The following is a 20,520-nucleotide window of genomic DNA, read 5'->3' on the forward strand; positions in this document are numbered from 1 at the left end:
GGGAAACCCTGTAGCCATGGAACTAGTAGTGCAAGGACACAGAGGGAGGAAGGCAAAGCTCCTCACTGGAGCTGCTGCAAAAATACTCTGTGAAAAACAAGAGAGCGAGATGGAGAGAGGTAGAAACAAGCTGGAAAGAGAGAAAGAGGAATGACACACAGAAACAAACAAATCAGATGGAATGCAGAAGGTATCCAGGAAATTTAACTAGAAAATATACAAGCAGCATACTTGATCAGATCTCACTAACACCGTGAGTCAGTTCTTCTGTTATGTAAGACCAGTAAATAAAGCGAAAGGGCGCATCTTACTCCTCCGACCTCAGAGGAACCAAACCTCTTTTTTATTGCACCACCATTATAACTTCTCAAATACGGGCGGAAGCCGAATGGACGGACGCTGCAGGAAAGAACAATACAAAACTGACCTTGTTAAGTATTTATAAGGACTGTCTGGGAGGCTTTATGAGCAGGGAAAAACAAGTTTTGCCAGAGGAGGAACAATAAATGACAGATTCAGATTTTCCAGGGATGTGAGATCTGCGGGAGTAAGTGGAAGAGAGAAACTCACTGGAGAGAGGGGGAGTGTCCTGTACCGTGACCCTGTTTCTCCCAGTTGAATCCCTCACATCATATCAGGAGAAAATGAGAGGATGAAGGTGTTGTTGGAGCGAGTGAGAGCAGCGCTCTCCTCTCGCTTTCTATTCTCCCAAGACCAGAGATTGAGAGGTGTGGCTGGAGGAAAAAGGAGTGACGTTGAAAAGGAGTGACAGGGGGAGAAGAAAAGGGACAGAGAAAAACAGGAAATGGCCTAGAGAGGGTCAGAAAAGAAGCTGAGAGGTGAATGAGGAAATGAAACAGTAAAAAGCAAGATTAAAAAAAAAGTAAGAGTGAGAAGCAAAGGGTGACGGAAAAGGTGCTGAGTGAATGAGCTGATGGTGGCGTTTGACTGTGGGATATACAGGATCCTACCCGCAGATACACCACACCAAAGATATCAAGAGATCTCTTCATGATCTGCATGGACAGGAGGAATGATTACAGTGACTGAAAACCTGTCTCAGTGTACATGAGGGCATGTGAGTGTTGTTTCTTTCAAAGACAGAATCGAAAAAATATGAAGCTATCCTTTAAACATAATGGAGGGGAAATCGGTGTTCGAGGAACACAGATTGTAAAATCTATTCCTGCTCATCGTTTTTTTTTTCAGGTCTGCAAGCAGAAAGTATCAGTGGCATGCAGTTTAATGTATCTACCACATTAGCAAAGACACTGTGCAAGTAAAGAGGGAGAAAAGTGCAGCGGCCAACTGGCCAGCGAGGCACAAACTGTCGCCTAGTTGCTCGTGTGTTGTCACGTGTTTTCCGACAAGAGAACTAAGCATTAAATCCTACTGCTACATGCCAGTTTCTCTTCTGCCTTGAGAGAAAAACTGGCTTGAAATGCATCTAGCAACAGTTACTAATGATGCACACACCATAACAGATGCACACAGATTTAAATCAAAAAGTAAAAATAAAACATGGGGGGGGGGGATGATCTGTGTAAATTTGCATATTTAATACGCAGCGTTTTCTTAAGTCTGTTGCACTTAACTGTAGCTCCTCCATTACGGCGCTGCAGAATAACACAGTGAATATTCACTGAGAGCTCAAACAAACTGCTTCAAATGTTTCCTTACATGGTATGACAGATGTGAAAGCCCCTCTTCAGTCTGTCTAATAAATTATGAGTTGTACTCTTATATTTAGGAGAGGGAGTGTTTTGGGTAGTGAGTGCTGCATATTTAAGCGGTCTGCCTGCTTGAGTTGTTCATGAACACTGAATTAGGGGAGGACATGTGGAATTAGAGGTGTATTAGACTCTAGGCTATGATTTTACCGGATCATTACTTTGAATGATGAGACAGCCACGCCCCCTCTGAAGTTAGCTCGTGCTTGGACAAGAACTGAGACTCCAAAGCTCATATTTGAATAAGCCCTGGACAAACACCATAAATGCTCCCTCTCTTCCCCTCCCTCTCCCTCTCTCTCTCTCCCTCTCCTACCCTGCGCTGAGTTAACTGAACACACACCACAGCATCACAGTTGGTAGGAAAGTGCTCTCTCTCCCTGCACACTAATCCGTGCCATTTTGCCAAGCTGCTTTCTCCTCGCCGTTCCCAACAATGCTGAAGTCACTTTTCCTCCCTCTCTCTTTTTTTTTTTTTTTTTTGCAAACAACAACAAATCATAATCCCTTGGTGAGCCCGACCGTATGGTCTTTTCTTTATCCTTTCTTTATCCACACCCCACTGACATTAATAATCTGTAGGAGTGGGGAGATGGTTTGGGCCAAAACACTCAAAAAAACATTCAAATAATCTTACTGTCGTTTTGTGTTGCTGTTTTTTTTTTTTAAAGATGCGACTGGCATTCCTGTTGAAATGGAATATTTTAAATGTCATTTAAGTGACAATATTTTAGTATAAATGATGAGGAAATTATAATTACACTGCAGGATTAATTGAGGAATATTTAAAGCTGCACTAATCCATTGTTTTGTAATAACAATAGGTTAAATAATGTGAAATAAATGAATAATAATGTGAAAGGTGTCGCTTATTTTAACAAACCAAGAATTATCTACGCAGGTCCTCTTTAACTCCACTGAGCTTTTTAGTGTCTCTGAGCTCATTGTTTTGGTTTTGTGGCAGATTTACTGCTGTGATTCTCTTTTATAGCTCTCATCAGCCTAATTTCCAGCAGCAGCTGATTTCAGCAAAAAGCTCTAAAAAGCTACGGCATACTAAGAAGTAGAAACACAAAATTAGCAACTGGCTGGTGAACACAGTGGAACATTTAGCAGCTAAAGAGGCAGATAATTCTCTCAGGAGTTTGGACTTAGATTCATCAGATATCTAATTAAGCCACATGTCAGCCCTACCCGCTGTATATATACAGTATATATATGTTGTGTTCACAGCTTGTTGTGCTGGCCAAACATCAGTTTAAACCACTTTAATAACAGTCTGAGCAAATATAAAGTATCTTAGTAATAATCTTTCCTGGCACCCCGATACTATGTCGAACAAACAAGGCATTCATTAAGAAGAAATATGCACATTTTTATCTTCTGCAGGAGTCAATTTATTTAATAACTGGCTCCAACAATAGGCTATAATCACTGCATTTATTGCCATTTTCGTCACATTCCATAATGGTGCTATTTGAGTCAATGTATAATCTGTTATGTAATGTTTTTGTTTCAGCCGCGAGTACATGTGCATTTGGTGCCAATAAAGCAACTATAAACTGTAATGAAAACCGAATTGTTATGCACAGTTAAAATTAAAGTACGCCAATAAAATATAGGTAACTCAGTCTGGGTATATTATTGTGCCACTTAAGCAGCACAGCCCAGGTGAAACAAATTACATGCCGACACTACTTTTAAATTATGTTAATTTCTAAGACAACCGCCGCTGTTTGAGTGGAGAGACCGACTCTGGTACAGCACAGCCAACATTTTTCCGTCCTGTTTCACGCGAGGCAGTAATTCATGTTGAGACTTGGGCCACTTTTTAAATCTTCCCATCTGAGGTTGGTTGCATCACTTGTTTTGACTATCCAACCTCCTCCTTTATCTGTGAAGAGGACGTCACTGGTGAGGCTTGATGGATAGCACAGCCCCAGCATTGAATTGTAAGAGCTACTTTAATCAAGCTCATACAGTACGCAGCAGTGTGGAGCAGATGTTGTTTAATCTGCATCTATACCATAACCAGAGTGCTGACAGCTGTGGTTCACACAACCGCTTTCCCATCGTAACCTTAGTCGCCGCTCTGCTGTTTGCTAATTACGTATCACAACATGCCCTCATAATGCCACGTTCCTGAATGCCTCCCTGAGAGGGCGACTCTTCAGCGGGGAAGAGAAAGCCTAATTAGACCAAGTGTCCATCTGCTGAAAGGGAGAGGTGGAGGGCGAGTTGAAGAAATGAGATAAATGCAGTAAAAAAAAAAAAAACGCCCATAACCTTGCAGTGCTATAATTAAACCTGACAATCAGGAATGTTGGAGAGCGATGGGTGAACATGGTGTTTTACCTCCTGCTTCATTACAGGCTAATGATCCCCCTAAGGTGTTTTCCCTGACACTAACTACAGCTTATAAAAAGGGATCAGTTTCTGCCGCCGGGACAGTAAGAAGACACGGGAAGCTTTAATGGTGAGTGAAGGTGAAGACAGAAAGAAAGGAGGAAGATCACAGGAGAAACCTTAAGCTCTGCAGACCAGACTGAAGCTCCACCGCACTATAAAACACTTGATGCCTCTGTAAAACTAAAGCTACGTCTCCTTGTGGCAGGATAACAGATACTGTGAGTTTTATATGAGCCACAGAGCACGGCTGTTTCTCCAGGCCATCGCAGCTCTCACATCAAAAAACGTTGAAGCACAGAGCGTTAGGTTCACGTTTTTTTTGTAGGTGCCCCATCCCGTACATCTCTCCTTCACTGCTGAATCAAAGCACTTCCTCCTTCCTATAATCACCCCGAATCTATTTGGAGCAGTTTCATCAAACACAAGTTCGTATGGACAGAACATTCAGGATCAAATAACCGAACCAAGACAGGTGAAAATGCTTCTTCCAAGAGAATTATGGTGCTGTCTCTTAGAGGAGAAAGAATGCATCTAGGCCAACTACAGGAAACAACCCAAAAACACAAGGTTTGAATGGTACACGAAGACAGATGTTGACATCTGCTAGCTGGCAGCCGAGCAAAACAAACTGCAGTCAAGACTTGGTTATTTCTTCACATGCTCTAAAAGTGGTATAAACAGCACAAAAAGTAAATGAGTCCACGATTCTTGGCTAAAGTTAAAGGGACTGCAGTTAGATTTACTCTGACTCACCATGCTGCCAAAATCTCTAACCTCATAAAATGACAGGTTTCCAAAACTCTGTCCAGTAAACTAAACTTGTGAGTCAGTGTGAATTTTGTTTACAAGACCTGCTTTGCTCGTATCATGCATCCTGAGAGTAAATGAACCACATATAAAAAAGTGTTAACATGGATTGGCCCCAAAAAAGGCAGCGAAGGGTGTGATCACACAATTACAAGCGCGAAAAGCTTCATATATTTTTTGTGACGCTCGTTTTTAGCCCCATGAATATTCATAGTGAAATCTGAGGGTGTAAAAGTGCTGGTGATTCCACTTAGCTCCGGTATGTAAAACCAAATACAGGACACATGACACTGTCCTACTCTGCCTTTCTTCATCGACTCTGGGAAGACATAAAAGGCTCATTTCCAGTCATGAAACACCCTCTGCGCCTCCGCTTCCAGCATCTGGTCCTCAATAAGAATGGCAGAGCAGCGGGCCAGGCCCAGCCCAGATGAATCAATGTCTGCTGCGATTGTCACATCAGCTGTTGAGGTGGACTGTGTCGAGACAGAGAGTGAAGCGTGCCTCTGAGTGACAGCTCCTTCAAAGCAAAGAGACAAGATGACAGATGGTATCAAAGCCCACATTTCCACAGAAACATGGAGCTGGATCAGATTTACTGAAATGTTTATGGGTGAGTAATTAAGCTTCTTTTTTTTTTTTTTTATTATTATCATTTCTAAGATACAATGAATGAGTTTATCTGGGATGAGCTGCGATTGTGACAGCCCAGGAACAACTTGCCTCTGAGACTGCAGAGAAATGGCAGCACAGCACACATTTAAAATGCATGCATGTGTGTGCAAGTGTGTGTGTGTGTGTGTGTGTGTGTGTGTGTGCAGCTCTGGCAATTGCTCAGGCTCATACACACAAATGTGCACACACACACACACACACACGCACGCACACACACAGATGGCAGAGGAATTTAGCCGAGGCTTTGATATGCAGATTGGATGCTGGCTTGTCATTTCTGCTGGCTGCGACATGGTGTTATCGTTCCTTCAGCACAACATTAGAGCTAATAATATTTACCTGAAGGGGGCAGTTGACTGATAACATCGTCAAGACATTCCTGCTCCTGGAAGGAACTGGGCATGGGCTGCGCGGGAATTTGCCGTAACAGTATCACTGCAGAGCGGCGCTCATATGCACTGGCACGCACACACACGAATACACACAGATCAGCTCACAAAGACAAGAAATATGACCACTTTCTGTCTCCTAGGCAACTACAGTATGAATACTGTGACAGTTTGGAGCGCCGCATGTCGCAAGTCGTCAGAGGTAGCAGTAAGACTGAGACACACACACACACACACACACACACACACACACACACACACACACTCGCACACACTGAGATCTCAATTGCAGCGACAGCGGTGCAGAGTGAGGACGTAGTGAGATGAATGGATGCTGATGTTGAGTTTTTATAAAGTGCAGAAAAAAAAGTGTTGGAGAAAAAGCAGCAGCAGACAAACATGTCAAACTTACCGATTATGCTAATCAGCTACATTGATTAAAAGTGGCACAGTGTGTTAGAATATATTAGTGGGGAAAACATCACTGGCTTACTAATATCTACATTCTACATAAATCATGATGGCTGATTACCGGGGATGGCAGAATGCCAACAGTACATTAACAGATTATTACAGAGAGCTTCTTGCTCATGTGCAGCTCTTTTCTTCTATCCCCACTAGACTATAGATTAGTTGCATAAGCTTCTGTTCATAGCATGTTTTTCTATAGTATGTTGGGCCATTGGTCTGCACTGCTTATTGTCCATACAACCTTTGTGCCATATTAAGAGATTATTATCACAGTGAACCAGTTTACCCTTTATTCTTGATTACAGCCGTTTTCTGTTGTTTCTCATGTACACACAAGGTCTTAATTTAAAAGTCTTAATAACTAATGATGTAAGCTAAGGTGATGTAAACATAAACAACCTTGTTTTGGGCTTTGACCCTCTGTTTGACTAAAAGGCTCATCGTTTTTTGGATGCCAGACAACCTTGACTAGAATCGATCATTTCAGTTTCACTACTTTCTGCTTAAACTGAAGAAAATAAAAAAAAGAGCAGATTTAACCGTGTTAATAACAACAATTTCACATGTGAATCTGGCTAAAGGGAAGCTTTGTAAAACTCAACCACGTCTCGTAGATTACATCTATTTTTGTGACATTTTTCTGACAAGGAAGTCATTCCAGCGTCACCCTATCATCATTGCTCTGCTAGTGCACTCTTTTCCTCTTGGCGCCGATTCACCAGGAATGAATACAGGTGTATGAGCTTGGTATCCGGCGTCACCAATAGTATTAAAGGTTTGGTATCATTTGGCTGTGATTTCACCAATTTTTTTTTTGTCTTTATCTCTCGCTACGTGCTACGAACAGGCAGGCTAACACATATAAGGGAAAACAGTGCAGCTGTGCTCTACATGATCCACGTGCACCAGTGGCCTGCAGTGTGTCACGGGCTCTGCAGAGAAGACAGTAAGCGGGTCAGATTACTAAGCCTGAGGGCTCCATATGTATCTCTCCGCTGCTCACTGAAATGTATGTTCAGCTCGTATAAAATTTAATCTACAGTATATGTGATAACCGATAAAAGTGAGTGTGTGTGTGAGTATGTGTGCTTGTGTGAGTATTTCTCTTAAGCTGAGCACTTGAACACAAATTTTCCTTTGCTGTAAACACTTTAATTTCTGCTTCAGCACAAACTGTACGGCCGACAATAATACCCTGGTGAAACAATTACAGCACAGGGGAAACAGTCAAATCATTAAGCAGACAGCAGTGCTGCTAAATCGCACATCTCACAGCGGTTGTAATTTTAGATTAATTATTGGGGCTACTGCAGAAGTGAATAGAACAGAGATATTTCCTGAGGTCAGCCAGTGCTTTTAGAAGCAATTATAATATTCTCAATCTATTATTCACGATCCCTGTGTGTGGAGCATGTGCACAACGTATTGCATTTACAGTCCAGGTAGACGCGTAGTCTGATTATGAGAAACTTGAATGCGATAGTTGGGAGATGTCTACAAACGCTGACATACTTAGAAGTTAATGTGTTCCCATTTTTTTTTTTTATTACATCCTGAATATTATGTTTATTTGTGCACACAGGGATGTCATGTCATTGTAATGAGACCATGTATTAAAACTGCTTATATCAGATATAACCTTCACTTGAAGCATGTAATGCATGCAAATACATTCTGTGTGGATTTCAGTGATGTGCTTCCTATTGTATGCCGCAAGCGTTTACACTATAAGGTATAATTACTATATGTACCGCATAGTTATCCAGTTATTCTTGTGATAGTGTTTAAATCCTTTACATAACAGTTAATTTCAGCTGCCAAAGTGTGTGTTGCACCATTTCCAGACATGTGGGGCTGGCAGTTTGAGGGTTAACATGGTGCTTTTCTACCCCCCAGCTCTGCCACTGTGCCGCGGTGAATTTCCTCTATTTCCAAACAGTGCTGCACTCATCATCTGTGCTCTGAATGACTTGTCCTGAGGCGGTTCATCCCTTTATTTCCTGACTCAAAGTCAAAGCACAGGCACAGAAGACCTTGTGAATACAATATCGCACAGTAAACAAGCGCACATGCACACGCGCTGACAAACAACCAACAAAACTGGAATAATATATATATAAGAAATGATGGGGGAAACAGAGGCGAGTCCACAGAGGAGTTAGTTTGTTTGACATGCCTTTTGTTCGGCTCCATACAGGAACAATTGCTGGATTGTCCAGTTTTTTATCAGTCTCGCAGTGTTTAGTGTTTGCCTCATTCAAAGCCAAATCTTGGCAGCTTTAAGCATGGATAATAAGGGTTTTTGTTAAGACATGCCCACCCTGTCTTCAGACAAAGCTCCCTCAATCTTATTCTTTTGCCTCCCACGGCTGATGCAGCTTAATGATACAACATCAGCTCTTATGTGCAGCCAATTCCCCGCTAATATTTCACATTTAATACAGACATTTCCTCCAGGCTGTTATTTGTGCTTCTGTCAATATGTTATTGACACAAACGAGGTGACATTATGTGGCTCCCGTCTCTTGTCTCCCCAATCTGTCAATCAGAAATTACTCATGGACCCGACGCAGCACCGATATAGATCGCTCAGTGGGGAAGGGGCAGCGGAAAGAGCGGATATCTCCTTTGGGAATGCGCAGATTGACTTGCATGTGACTGAGCCAACAGTCGTCTGATTGACAAGCAATACAATTAAGTGGAAGCAAGAAGAAACGGAAGACCATCATTATATCAATCATCAGTCCTTCCCCCGCCTTCCTTCGTCAGTCATACGCACTCGTCATCTGGGGGGAGCTTTGTTTGCTCTGACACTAATTTCACTACAAATATTAGAATCATGATTCCCCACTTCACACCAGCACAAAGCCACAGTGGCAGAAAGACAAAAAGAAGGAGGGAAAGGCAGGAAGAGACAAAGACAAACAGAAAATAAAATTGTTTTTACTACCAAGACACTTGTACAATGCTACAGCCGGGACTCAAACATATCGAGCAGCAGGTCTTTTTCTGTAAGGTACTTGTAACAAAGGTCCTTGGTGGTCCTTAAGGTATTACATGCACACCTTTTTATTTGCACTAAAAGGTACATGGACATCCCTGACAGCAAAAGGCACATTACATGTATTGTATTATTGTGTATGTATTATTTGAACTTGAAGGTAAGCTTTTGAAGGTACAAAACGCTTTGTTACTGGAGGGTTCCTCCCAAAGGGACTGTGCCTTTTCAAAGAGAACAGCTTGTTTTCTACGGGGCTACAGAGTGTGGCTACGGGCAACCGCACCAAACTCAAGTGATGATGGCCACAATGGTCATAATTGGTTAACCAATCATTCAGTCATGACTGAAGATAAAAAAAGGAATCATTGTGCACTCACAGCGATGTTAAGTTTCATTAGCAGCAGGGAAATCCTTGAGGGACTTTTTTTCCCCCTAGAGTTTCACCTGTCAGGCAACATTGCAGTTTCCTTATCCCTGTGATTGGTGGAGGTTGCTGGGGGCACACACAACCTGACAGAAACAGCTGGAAGCTCTACTTGGCGCACACAGTACAAGAATTAAAAGGAAAGGCTTTTTGTGACGACTCTATCGATGTGCCTCAAGTTTGTATTTCAGGCCTTCTATTTTTTTAGTATCTATACTAATAATCTACCACATATCTGTCCAGATGTTAATATCCAAATGTATGCAGATGACACGGTCACTTATGTACATATGTTTCTAAACAGAAAGCTGCATCTTCACTTACGGAAGCTGAAAACATACAAAACTGTGAGTAAGTTTTGCAGAAGAAGAAGCAAGCCAAAGTCAAAACCTAGTTTATGGCTGAAACGCGTACGGTCAATGTGCAATATTGAGGACGTCGTTGAAAACAGTCGTGGAACCTGCTGTAAACAACTGACCTCAACGTGTCTCATCTGTAATTCTACTAAGTGTCAGACAGTTTCAACCCTTTATCTGTTTTTGTTGTCAGACTCAGTCACGTGGCATTGTGCTGACCAATGGTGGAAATGCGATCACTCAGTCAGTCAGTCACTCACGCACAGATGCGATTACAGGGCTACACACTTGTATTTCAGACTTATGCTGCACTCGACTTACCAATGTTTTTGTATTTTGCCATTTTCAAATTGTTAGAACTTTTTACTTTTGGTACTCTGTGACAAATAAAAGCATGTTCCCTCTCCATACTACTGTACAGGGCTCAGTAAAGTATTTCAGCCAACCACTTACTCCGAACTTGACGGCGTAAAGCGTTTGTTTATGGGAACAAAAGAAGAAATTATGGAAATGCCGCAATTTGTGGTTATTTCAGTCCTGGCCACAGGCATAACAGGATGCAGAGGATGACGAAGATGATAATTGAGCTTAGTCACCAAACTGAGTGTCAAACTGTGTTATTGTTATTCAGGTTACAATGTTTTCAATGTGTCTCCTTATGCAACACAGGGCTGGGCTTCAACTGGGATTTTTAGCAGCACCCCATGATCTCACAAGGCCTGTAGTCTTAAACGTTGCACAACAATCCTTGAGTTAGATTAGACTAGTTAAGACTGGGTTTATTCCATGTCTGGAAAGCTGTACCGCAGACGGCAGTTCAACGGGCTGATTCATCGGTGTTACACCATAGTGGACAGGTACTGTACGCCATTTTGTGGTGTTTAAATACAGCAGAGGCTGATTAAATCTCTGTCACATAAACAGGGATATCATCCCAAGCTGTGTGTTGCTTTACAGACACATAAGGAGCAACCCTGCCACCACAAAACACAGGCACTAGTCGCAGTATCAACTGGCCTTCTCTCTCTCTCTCTCTATCTGAGGAAAAAAGAAAAGAAAAAAGAAGAGAAAATACCTAAAGAATCAATATCGCAAGCCTGTTAATGGATTTCTGCATTTGTGCCGTCCAGTAAAAAACGTGTGGGAGAGAAAAACAAACAGAGAACAGAGTTGCAGAGAGGGAGGTTGAATGATGGAGAATACTAAGAATGAGAAAGAGACAGAGGGGCCAATAACCAGATAGAGCAGATGAACGAGAGTGCAGGTTTCCGCAGATATGGATGGTTGGAGGGTCGATCGTTACCCAGACACCGCATGCCTGCCTGCCTTCGCTGCCTGATTGCCTGGCACACATTTGCATTAGAGTTGAGAGGAGCCGAGCAGAAGAGCACAGCCGGAGAAAGCTTTGATCTCTCAGCCTCTGTCTCTTTGATGCACCATGTGGAAACACACCAGCAGATTTGGGAACGGAGAGATGATGTTGGGTGTTAAGTGGATGTGTGCGTGCATGTGTGTGTGTGTGTGTGTGTGTGTGTGTGTGTGTGTGTGGATGCTGGCTTGTGTGCATGTGTGATCTCTGCGCGGGAAATGATCTATATAGCAGGAATGACTGTGCAAATCTGTCAAGACCTTGATTGCAGTCCAAATGAGCACACACACACACACACACACACACACACACACACACACACACACACACACACACACACATGCCAGCATGGGTTGCCCTACTTTGTTAAAGTCAAGTGCATTCAAGCAAGAGGGAATGAAAAAGCCCCCTCCACCCAACCCCCCACCCCTTTCGCACTTGCCGTTTTTCAGGATTATCAAACATCACGGCGGCTCTGACAACCACAACTGTCAAGCAACAGATTTACATCCAACCCCATCACCCCATGCTTTTCTTGGAAAATGTCATTTCACATTTCCGTCTGGGTTCAAATTCGAGACACCGAGATAATCTGTGGATTTTGACTCTGTGCGTGTATTGACAACACTCTCTGCCTGCATCTCCTCGTCTGTCTCTCTTCCTTACCCCTACCCCCCCCCTCCTCCCTCCATCTTCTCCAGTCCTTGCCCCCTCACCTCTCTTCCCTCCTCTGTTGCACTCCACACCTCTCCTCTCTCCCATCCCATCCCATCCCTCTCACCTCGCTCTCATCTCTCCTCTTCCCGGACTGTCAGGATGATTTCAGGCTTGTTGCATCTGGCCTGACTTAGTATGGTAGGATTGAAACAGTAATTACAACAGTCTCTGAATAGCTTTTCCTTCCCACGGAAAAACCTTGCTACCTATCATCCACAGGCTTAACCCCGCTCTCCATGCTGACATGCAGGGGCCAGACAACAGCCTGTGTAGAAAACCATTAACCCACAATTAAATTACAATCACCATAACAAAGGATGGATGACATTTAAATCCACCAATCGAGAAGGGATTAGGGATGCGTTATCTTCTAAATATGACAGTGTGGATAAAGAAAATGTGAGTTAATCAAATATTTCACAGTATCTTCCAGTGGGGTCCTTTTTTTCCACTGGGTAAACTTATCTCCTCTACAAATTAAGCCAAGGTGTGTTACGGGGTTTGCAGAGGTAAGCTTACTTTGGCAGAAAAGGAACAGAAAGTGTTGCTTATCGTGACTCCTAGCCTTTTTATGAGAGACATTAATGATATGCTTTAATTCACCGGTTGGATGTTCTCATATCACAACTCACAGTTATAGGATTCAGAAGTAGATATGTGACACCAATAGAGAGCTGGAAGAGCCCCGCGTCATCCTGAAAGGGACATGAATCAAACTTCATGTCAATCCAGACAATAAATGTTGAGGCATTTAACTCAGAGCCACAAACGTCAACCCTCACAGTGACAAACAATTAACTAATTCACTTTAAAAATTCATCAGCAACAATACAAGCAGAAGTTTATAGTCTGAAAAGGTTAAAGTTACCAAATGTTCTTCGGCTCACATTGGGTTATAACCACCACGAGTCATAGTATGAGGAGTCTGCTTCTTTAAATCAAGCGGTGACAAGAAGATGGTGACATTTAGCCGACCGGAAGGTTTAACGTTATCAAAATACCGAAAATTGATCAGAAGAATCAGTCATAAAATGACGCAGCCAATGTTGCCCGAGGGCTGAGGACCTCCGACGTGGCCGCTAAATGATGTGATGTGTCACCTGAAAGCCGTGTGAGGTGAAATGTCTATTCAACATTTGGCTCTGACACAGCAGAATGATGTCGGCCTTCAATCGAATATCAAGGTTGTGCTGAAATGAAAGCAATTTGATATAGCCAGAGAGGAGAATGAGGAAATGAGATTGATGCTGTGAGGAGAATGAGTAGGTGGTGGGATGTGAAAAGGAAGTCAGTCGAGGTACAAAGCTGCATGGTTGGTGTTTTATGCTGAAATGGCACTCAAGGTTTAACACGATACGAAAGAGATTGCTTTTTCGTAAAAGAGGGTGGACCTGAGACAGAGCACCCCGCCGGATACAGCAGGCCAGATGAGAGGGCAGTTTAACCAGAGGAACAGCAGGCCTGGAGGAAACTATTCTTTAACGCATTTGATGCATGAAAATGCGTTTTTGCTGAAAAGCGAGATAACTTACTTCATAGGTTTGAACAGAGCCTGGCCGTAGTTCTGGAAGGTCATGATGAGCTTCAGCTGAGTGCCTCCAGACTTCATTGCTGTTGGGAGTCAAACAGACAACACTGTTATTAACAATACATTTACTGTTAGCACAAAACTTCAGATATTTCACTGCTGTACCAAAGAAATGAGGCGTGGTAATGTAGCCTTACAGTCTTATGTGCTCTGGTAAAAATTCACCCACTGGAGTTTAGTTTTAGTCTCACAAAAATCTGGTCAGTTTAACTTGCTCGTTATTAGCTAGTGGTATTAGCTAGTTAGCTTAGCTGACGTTTGAAATTCATAATAGTCAGCTAATTAATTTTTAATTTTTATCTAACCAGCAGTTCAATAATTTAAAACAAAGAAAACCTCCAAAATCTTAACATCTGACAAGCTGGAAACGAACCACGTTTGACATTTCGTCTCGCTGGTTAAAGACTTGATTGATTAATTGTGAGTGTGGCTCCATCTATTTGTTGTGACGGCGTCTTCAGCTGGAATCAGAGTCTAGTCCAAATTCTTTTCGCTCATCTGTTCACTCGCAGCACGCTAACGACGTCACACACCTGCTAACGAGGCGCCACAGTTTCATCAACAAACAAGCACAACTTATTCTGCATATTAACCTAACGTTAATTATCAAGTATTCTACAATTAAACTATCGGGCTAATCGAACATTAATGTTGTCAATCAATTTTCTGTTGAACTAATCAATTTAAGTGTCTAATTATTTCACATTGAAATCGATTGATCCGAGTGTCGTAGCCTATAAGAGGTAAGAGACTGACGATGGGTTTATATGCCACTTATATTATACTAATATTCATGTTACTGTAATTTTGACTTGATTTTTATTTTAGAGACATGACACACCTGAAGACACGTCGATTTCCTCTGCCATGTTAGTGCAGTGCACCGGTGCATATGTAAGCCTGCACATGTGCGTAGATGTGTGTTTGTGTGTCTATGTGTATGTGTGTCTGCGCTCTAAAAAGACCCAGTTGCTGATGTCACAGTGTTTGTTTGATGGGAGGAGAGACAGAGAGGGTGAAGGACAGCCAGTGCTCGCCCAACGCTCTCTGTTCCTCCGTTGTTTACTCTCTCTGTGTATTCTCTGGAGGCTCTGTGTCTCTCTCTCTCTCTCTCTCTCTCTCTCTTTTTGTGTTTCTATTCATCCTTCTGTCCTTCGTGTTTTCTCCCTTTGTGAACATTGTAATGCAGTCTAAAGGCCCTCGTGGGACTGAGCTCAGTGCTGGGGTGAGGACTACACAGAGCTAAAACAATTCGAAAATTCACAACAACAAAAAAAAGAAAAAAGAAAAGAGCAGAGCTGCTACTGTGTCTGTTATTTCTTCCACTGATCGATTGGAAATGGTGTTTTGGTGGCCTTTTGCCAAAGTACAACCTTCTCAATCAATTTTCTCATTTATTTCTACATATGGGAATCATGCGGACAAGCGAAATGTTTACAGAGGAAGAAAGAAAAAAATTACAAGTGGAAGGATCAATGCCTGTCTGACCTCACCTGCTACTCTGTGAAGTTGTGTGTGTTCATGTGGAAGTTTGGAGACACTTTAAATAAAGGCAAATCTCACTGTAATTGCTAGTCAACTCGTGCATGCTGAGCGACTAAACAAGGAGCATGAAAATAACGTTTCATTTCAAGCTCCACTCACAGTAAGCAAACCGTATTCCTCAAGACATGCTGCAGAAATGTTTACCTCTTTGTTTGTTTGCCTCTCCTGCGCTGCAACCATCAACGTTAAGGACTTTTACTATCATCTGTAATAACACTTATCATATCTGCTGCTTTTGTTCACCGTGTCTGATTGATTAACATTGCCCAAAAGAGGTTGCAGTGCATAATACATCCAAGCAATCCTACCCTTAAGTTTAGATAATAACCGACTGCTGTTGGCTTTATTGGTATTCTGCCCCGGGCCTGTGTTAAGGCTCTGTAATTATTGAGCCACCATGTATTTAGCTGGCTAGAGACGCTGAGAACTGCTTCCTCTATCCACCCAGGCTGAAAGACAAGAAAGCAAGAGGGAGAAAATCTGGGAAAATTAGAGAACATCTTGAGCAGAAAGACAGAAAAGGAAGAAACAATTTTTTTTTACTCCAGTGACCAGGCAGCACAGGAGTGAGTTTTATAAACAGTTAATCCCACTGCCAGATAAGTATTTAATCTTTGCTACAGGCCAGTTACAGTTTTGTCATTTGGCAGATAAACCTGAAATCTGCAATCACTTTTTACAGCGAGTGCGAGATGGGAGACCTTGAGTCGACAAGCACTCTTGGAATGTGGGAGCTGGACTGAGCCAAAAAGGAAGACAAACCCCCCCCCCGAAAAACTAGGGGAAAAAAAAGCAGAAATAGATTCCATATAACTGCCCCAGGATGGATTATCGCCTCTGTCAGGCATCCACCTGCACTTGCAGCAAAGGCTTTGCGGCTTTCTGTGGGAAGCTAGATTTAACGTGCGCTTGTCAATCAAATCAAAATAAATAAATAAATAAATAAATAAAAAAGCCACAGCGTTTGATTTGAATCAAACCGCAGCGTACAGTAGCTGTGTGATCCGCATCAAGACCAGGTGTTCTCTCAGGCTCGACGTTCTCTGCTGTGACGCTTTGTGGGGACGGCACGATGAGAAGACTTCGCTGTTTGATTATTCCTTGTGTGCAGATTCAGCGCTGTCGTACATACAGCCCGCAGCTGACTTCCATCTTCCTGCATACTTGCGTGTTGTGTTTCAGAGAGTGTGTTCATGTCGTCAGTGTCTGTGGCAGCGAGGAGCACACTTGTCTATCACTCCCCTCCCCTCACTCTTCACCGCTATACCCAGTCCCTGCATGTTGGAGGAGCACATTCCCTTCTGGCTGACTGTTAGACCGACACTCAGTGTTGCCAGATTGGGCTGTTTTCCACCCAACTGGGCAACTTCTTGTGTGTTTGAGCAGGTGACATCAGTATTGAGCAGCTTGTGATAACTTTTGAACCGTTTAGACTGCCTAACAAAAACCTACAGATCCAGTCCAGAGAATCAGCACCTCCTCCTCTCCAGTTATTATGAGTGAGACTGGCACCTAGTTCAATAGCTCAATACGCAGTAACTGAAAACCAATAAAACCAAATGTCCTTTCGGTTACAACACGGCAGATTTTTTTTTTTTTTCCCCCCAATTTAAATAGTTATTACGCTACAAAGTCTGTGATAGAAACCTTGTAAAAGCTTATGTCTCTTCTTACAAGTGATGACTTCTTACGTTAAAAAAAGATTTTTTTTATTTTTATTTCCGTAACAGGGGTTTTGGGATTGCCTTATTAAACTATAAAAACAGAAGTCCAGTCCACTTTTCAGGCACAAAACGTTCTGTATCAGGGAGAATCTGAAGAACTAACTCATTCTCAGCACTGCAGGACAAACCTAATCATGTCTATTATCAGTGTGATACATTGTTATTAAGGTAAAAGGTTTACTGATGTCTAAAGGCTGATGTTTGCGACCAACTTCAGACTTAAAACAAACATAATACTGAAAGTATTTTTCCATATAGACATAAAAAATGAAGCTACTTTTATGACGTTTGGGTGAGTTTTTGAAGCTCTGATTGGTCTTTTTGGCATCTGTCAAAACTGGCAAACCCTGCTGCTGCAATTTCTCATACAAGGAGACCCTTTAATCTGAACTTTGACCTCTCCACAGCACACACAGACACACAGCGATTAGACAGTCAAACTGGCGCAGGTTCAATCCATGAGCACGACCAAAGTCTGCACCCATCTGCAGGCAAGTGGCACGTCAAAGCGCCCTTGATCGAGACACCGGACTCCCTAGTGGCTTGTTTATTACGGGTCACCAATGATGTCGGTGACCCGTAATAAACATTGACGTCCTGAGAGTGTCATACGTCAAACAACCACAAATGTGATCAACTTTATACCCTTCGCATACCTCAAAAAACGTTTGTCATCCTGACTTGTGGCAGGATAAAAAGAAGTGCAAAGTGTGTTAGAGTGTAATATTGACCCTGCATCCGTGCACTGAAGCCCTCCTGTTGGCTGCTGCTGCCGCCGCCACTGAGTCACCCCCTCTGCTGCCTTTTATGACTCACCCACACTGGTGATCCTCTGGGTGACCAGGTCCTTCAGCAGAGCATCGATGACCGGGTTGTGTCTGGAGTACAGCTCGTATCGATTAATCCCAATGTGGAAGCGGAGCCAGTTGGGGTAGGAGTCGGCCGTCAGCTCCCCTGTGGGGCTGAACTCATCTATGTTGCCTTCAGCATTCCTGGGTGAGAGGAAGAAGAGGAAGAAAGGGGAGAGGGAATGTGAGAGAGAGAGAGAGAGAGAGAGAAAGAGAGGATTTTCAGGTTTTGTGTACAGCGACGTGTTGTGCAACAGCCCATGAGCACAGATGCAGAATTAGACTAATGTGATTGCACAGAATTAAACTGTAAGCCCTTTCATGTGATGTTTTGATCTTTAGAGAAATTATAAAATGTTTAATCATGGCTTTTGTTGCATTAGAGCTGACTGTGAAACGCTTCAGGCTTGCTTTCAAAACTGACTGTATGAGCAAAAAACACTTTACCATGCCTGATCCTCTGCAGCTTTGGGGTCAAATCTGATGTCCGTGTTGACGTTGAACAGCGTGTCCTCGTCTGTCAGAGGTGGCGGGGATCTTTTATATAAGGGGTGGTCATAGAGAGCCAACAACCTTGAACCCTTCACCGGCATGTGTTTGGTCACCGCGGCGTCTTGGAGGAACTGTCTCTTCCTGTCACCGCGCAGCCCGTGGTGCTCCAGCCTCCTGACAGCCTGCGTTTTGTCGCCTGCAGCCGGGATCCTCTCCAGGGAGTGCGAGGAGACATTAGAGCTGGGCTCGTTGCTGAAGTCCTGGAGGATCCGCAGGGTGTGCTTGTTAGGCCAGCCCTGCTTCCCCCAGCTCTGAGGCTCCTCGCTCGGCGTGTGGGAGCAGGAGCAGCCGCTGTTGCCGTGCCTCTCCAGCTTTGGTAACAAGTCTATCATTATGTGCATAGAACATGCAATGAGGAACACCATAAGGATCAAAACCCGGAATTTGCGCAGGAGGATCATCTTCATGGTCTCCCTTTTGAGCAGATGTGAGTATTTACTGCAAATGATCAGCACGCAGATAAACAAGCTGACTACATCGCTGATGATGTTTATTAGACTGGACGCCAATCTAATGAAATATACATTAAACACGTATGACCCATCTTCACTTGCCGTCTTGAGTAAAGGATTCAGTGTTCAGCCTTTGTATTTTCAACATCAGACTTCTGCTTTATTCGTGTCGGGGGTGTCCAGGCGAGATTTCACAAGCGCAAAATCATCCGCAAGTGTCCAGGTAAAACAGGTCGAGTCGGTTCAGACCAGCGGTCGATTTGCGCAAGCCACATCCTCTTCACGCTGCCGCTTCCCCCCCTCTCCCGTCGACCACCAAATATTTCAGAAGGATTACAGAACAGCGGGCAAGTGAGTAGGATCCAAAAGAGGCTGTGACACGCGGGGAAACTGATCCATTAAACGAGTGTGTCCAAAGAGGTCCGAGTGCGCGCATCGGTCTCAACCGTCCAGCCTCGATCCTGTGAGAGGGGGAGAGAGAGAGAGAGAGCAGCCGAGGATCAGCTGGGACGTCGGAGCGGAAAAAAAAGCTCTTCACATTTAAATGTTTTTTTTTTTTTTTTAAGGGAAAGTCCCCGAAAAGTAGTCGACGTGTGTGCTCACATCCACCTCAGCGATCCAGCGATGCGTAATTCTGTCACATCTGGTCCCGACTAAAACCACCCGAGGCGAGCCATCGGAATAAACTGCACAGGTAACAGGAGACAGGAATCCTCCCGCAGGGCCGGGCAGCCTCTGGGAGCGCAGCGGGATAAGAGAATGCACCTCTTGTAGCATGTGTGAATCTGGGTGGGTGTGTTAAATATGATGGTGAAGCCAGGACTAGATCCTGCCTTTGCGCAGCGTCACCGTGCGCAGATTGGCTGAGAGGAGAGAGAGAGAGCGAGAAAGAGAGAGCGAGGGGGAGAGAGAGAGAGAGAGAGAGAGAGACAGAGAGAGTCACTGCGACCATGTGAAGCATATAACTGCTTGTCTGTATTCCTCTTGGAATAAATCCTCCCTGCACATCCCGGCTGCGCAAGAAGAGGGCGTCTTTCGACTGGCCAATATTCAGTGTGGCTCACACGCAGCAGCAAAGCTCTTTTTTGGGGGGGTGGGGTGGTGGGGGGGGGGATTCATCTGCTGGAATCCCTCTGAAATGTCTCCTCCGGGACGAGTCAATCCATCGATGATACATTAGACAGGCCTATTAGACCGCTCATCAGTCTGAGGATCCAGTTCCATCCTGCTCTGCTGCCACTCAGCAGCAATCACATCTTCAATAATGTTTAAAGGCTGCATGAAATGAAAACCACACAGCACCTTTCAGCACTAAAGGGGGGAAGAAAAAAAAAACGGACTCACGCTTGTAGGGAATTAAACAGACTCCATGCTTTTTTTTGCCGCTCTGTGACCTCTAACCTATAAACCACATCAAGCACATATAGCAGATAAATTACCAGGAGAGCAGCTCTCTCCAATAT

General features: G+C 43.5%; 1 protein-coding gene across 3 annotated transcripts in view; it reads right to left on the bottom strand.

Moving 5' to 3' along the window:
• Positions 1 to 20,103, bottom strand: part of fam20cb (FAM20C golgi associated secretory pathway kinase b) — a 48,245-nt gene extending 28,142 nt beyond the window's left edge. Inside the window, exons 1-4 of one of the 3 annotated variants that reach the window (XM_056366095.1) lie at positions 19,667 to 20,103; positions 18,501 to 19,518; positions 18,022 to 18,197; positions 13,881 to 13,959 (exon numbers count right to left, since the gene is read on the bottom strand). In XM_056366095.1, the coding sequence (XP_056222070.1) occupies positions 13,881 to 13,959; positions 18,022 to 18,197; positions 18,501 to 19,012 (767 nt within the window). In that variant the 5' untranslated portion in view covers positions 19,013 to 19,518; positions 19,667 to 20,103. Of the gene's footprint in view, positions 1 to 13,880; positions 13,960 to 18,021; positions 18,198 to 18,500 lie in introns of all 3 variants that reach the window. The other 2 variants (XM_056366094.1, XM_056366093.1) reach the window with 2 other exon arrangements.
• Positions 20,104 to 20,520: the final 417 nt, after the last annotated feature.

The sequence above is a fragment of the Seriola aureovittata genome, chromosome 21, assembly GCF_021018895.1.
Source record: "Seriola aureovittata isolate HTS-2021-v1 ecotype China chromosome 21, ASM2101889v1, whole genome shotgun sequence".
In the NCBI taxonomy this organism is placed as follows: Eukaryota; Metazoa; Chordata; class Actinopteri; order Carangiformes; family Carangidae; genus Seriola; species Seriola aureovittata.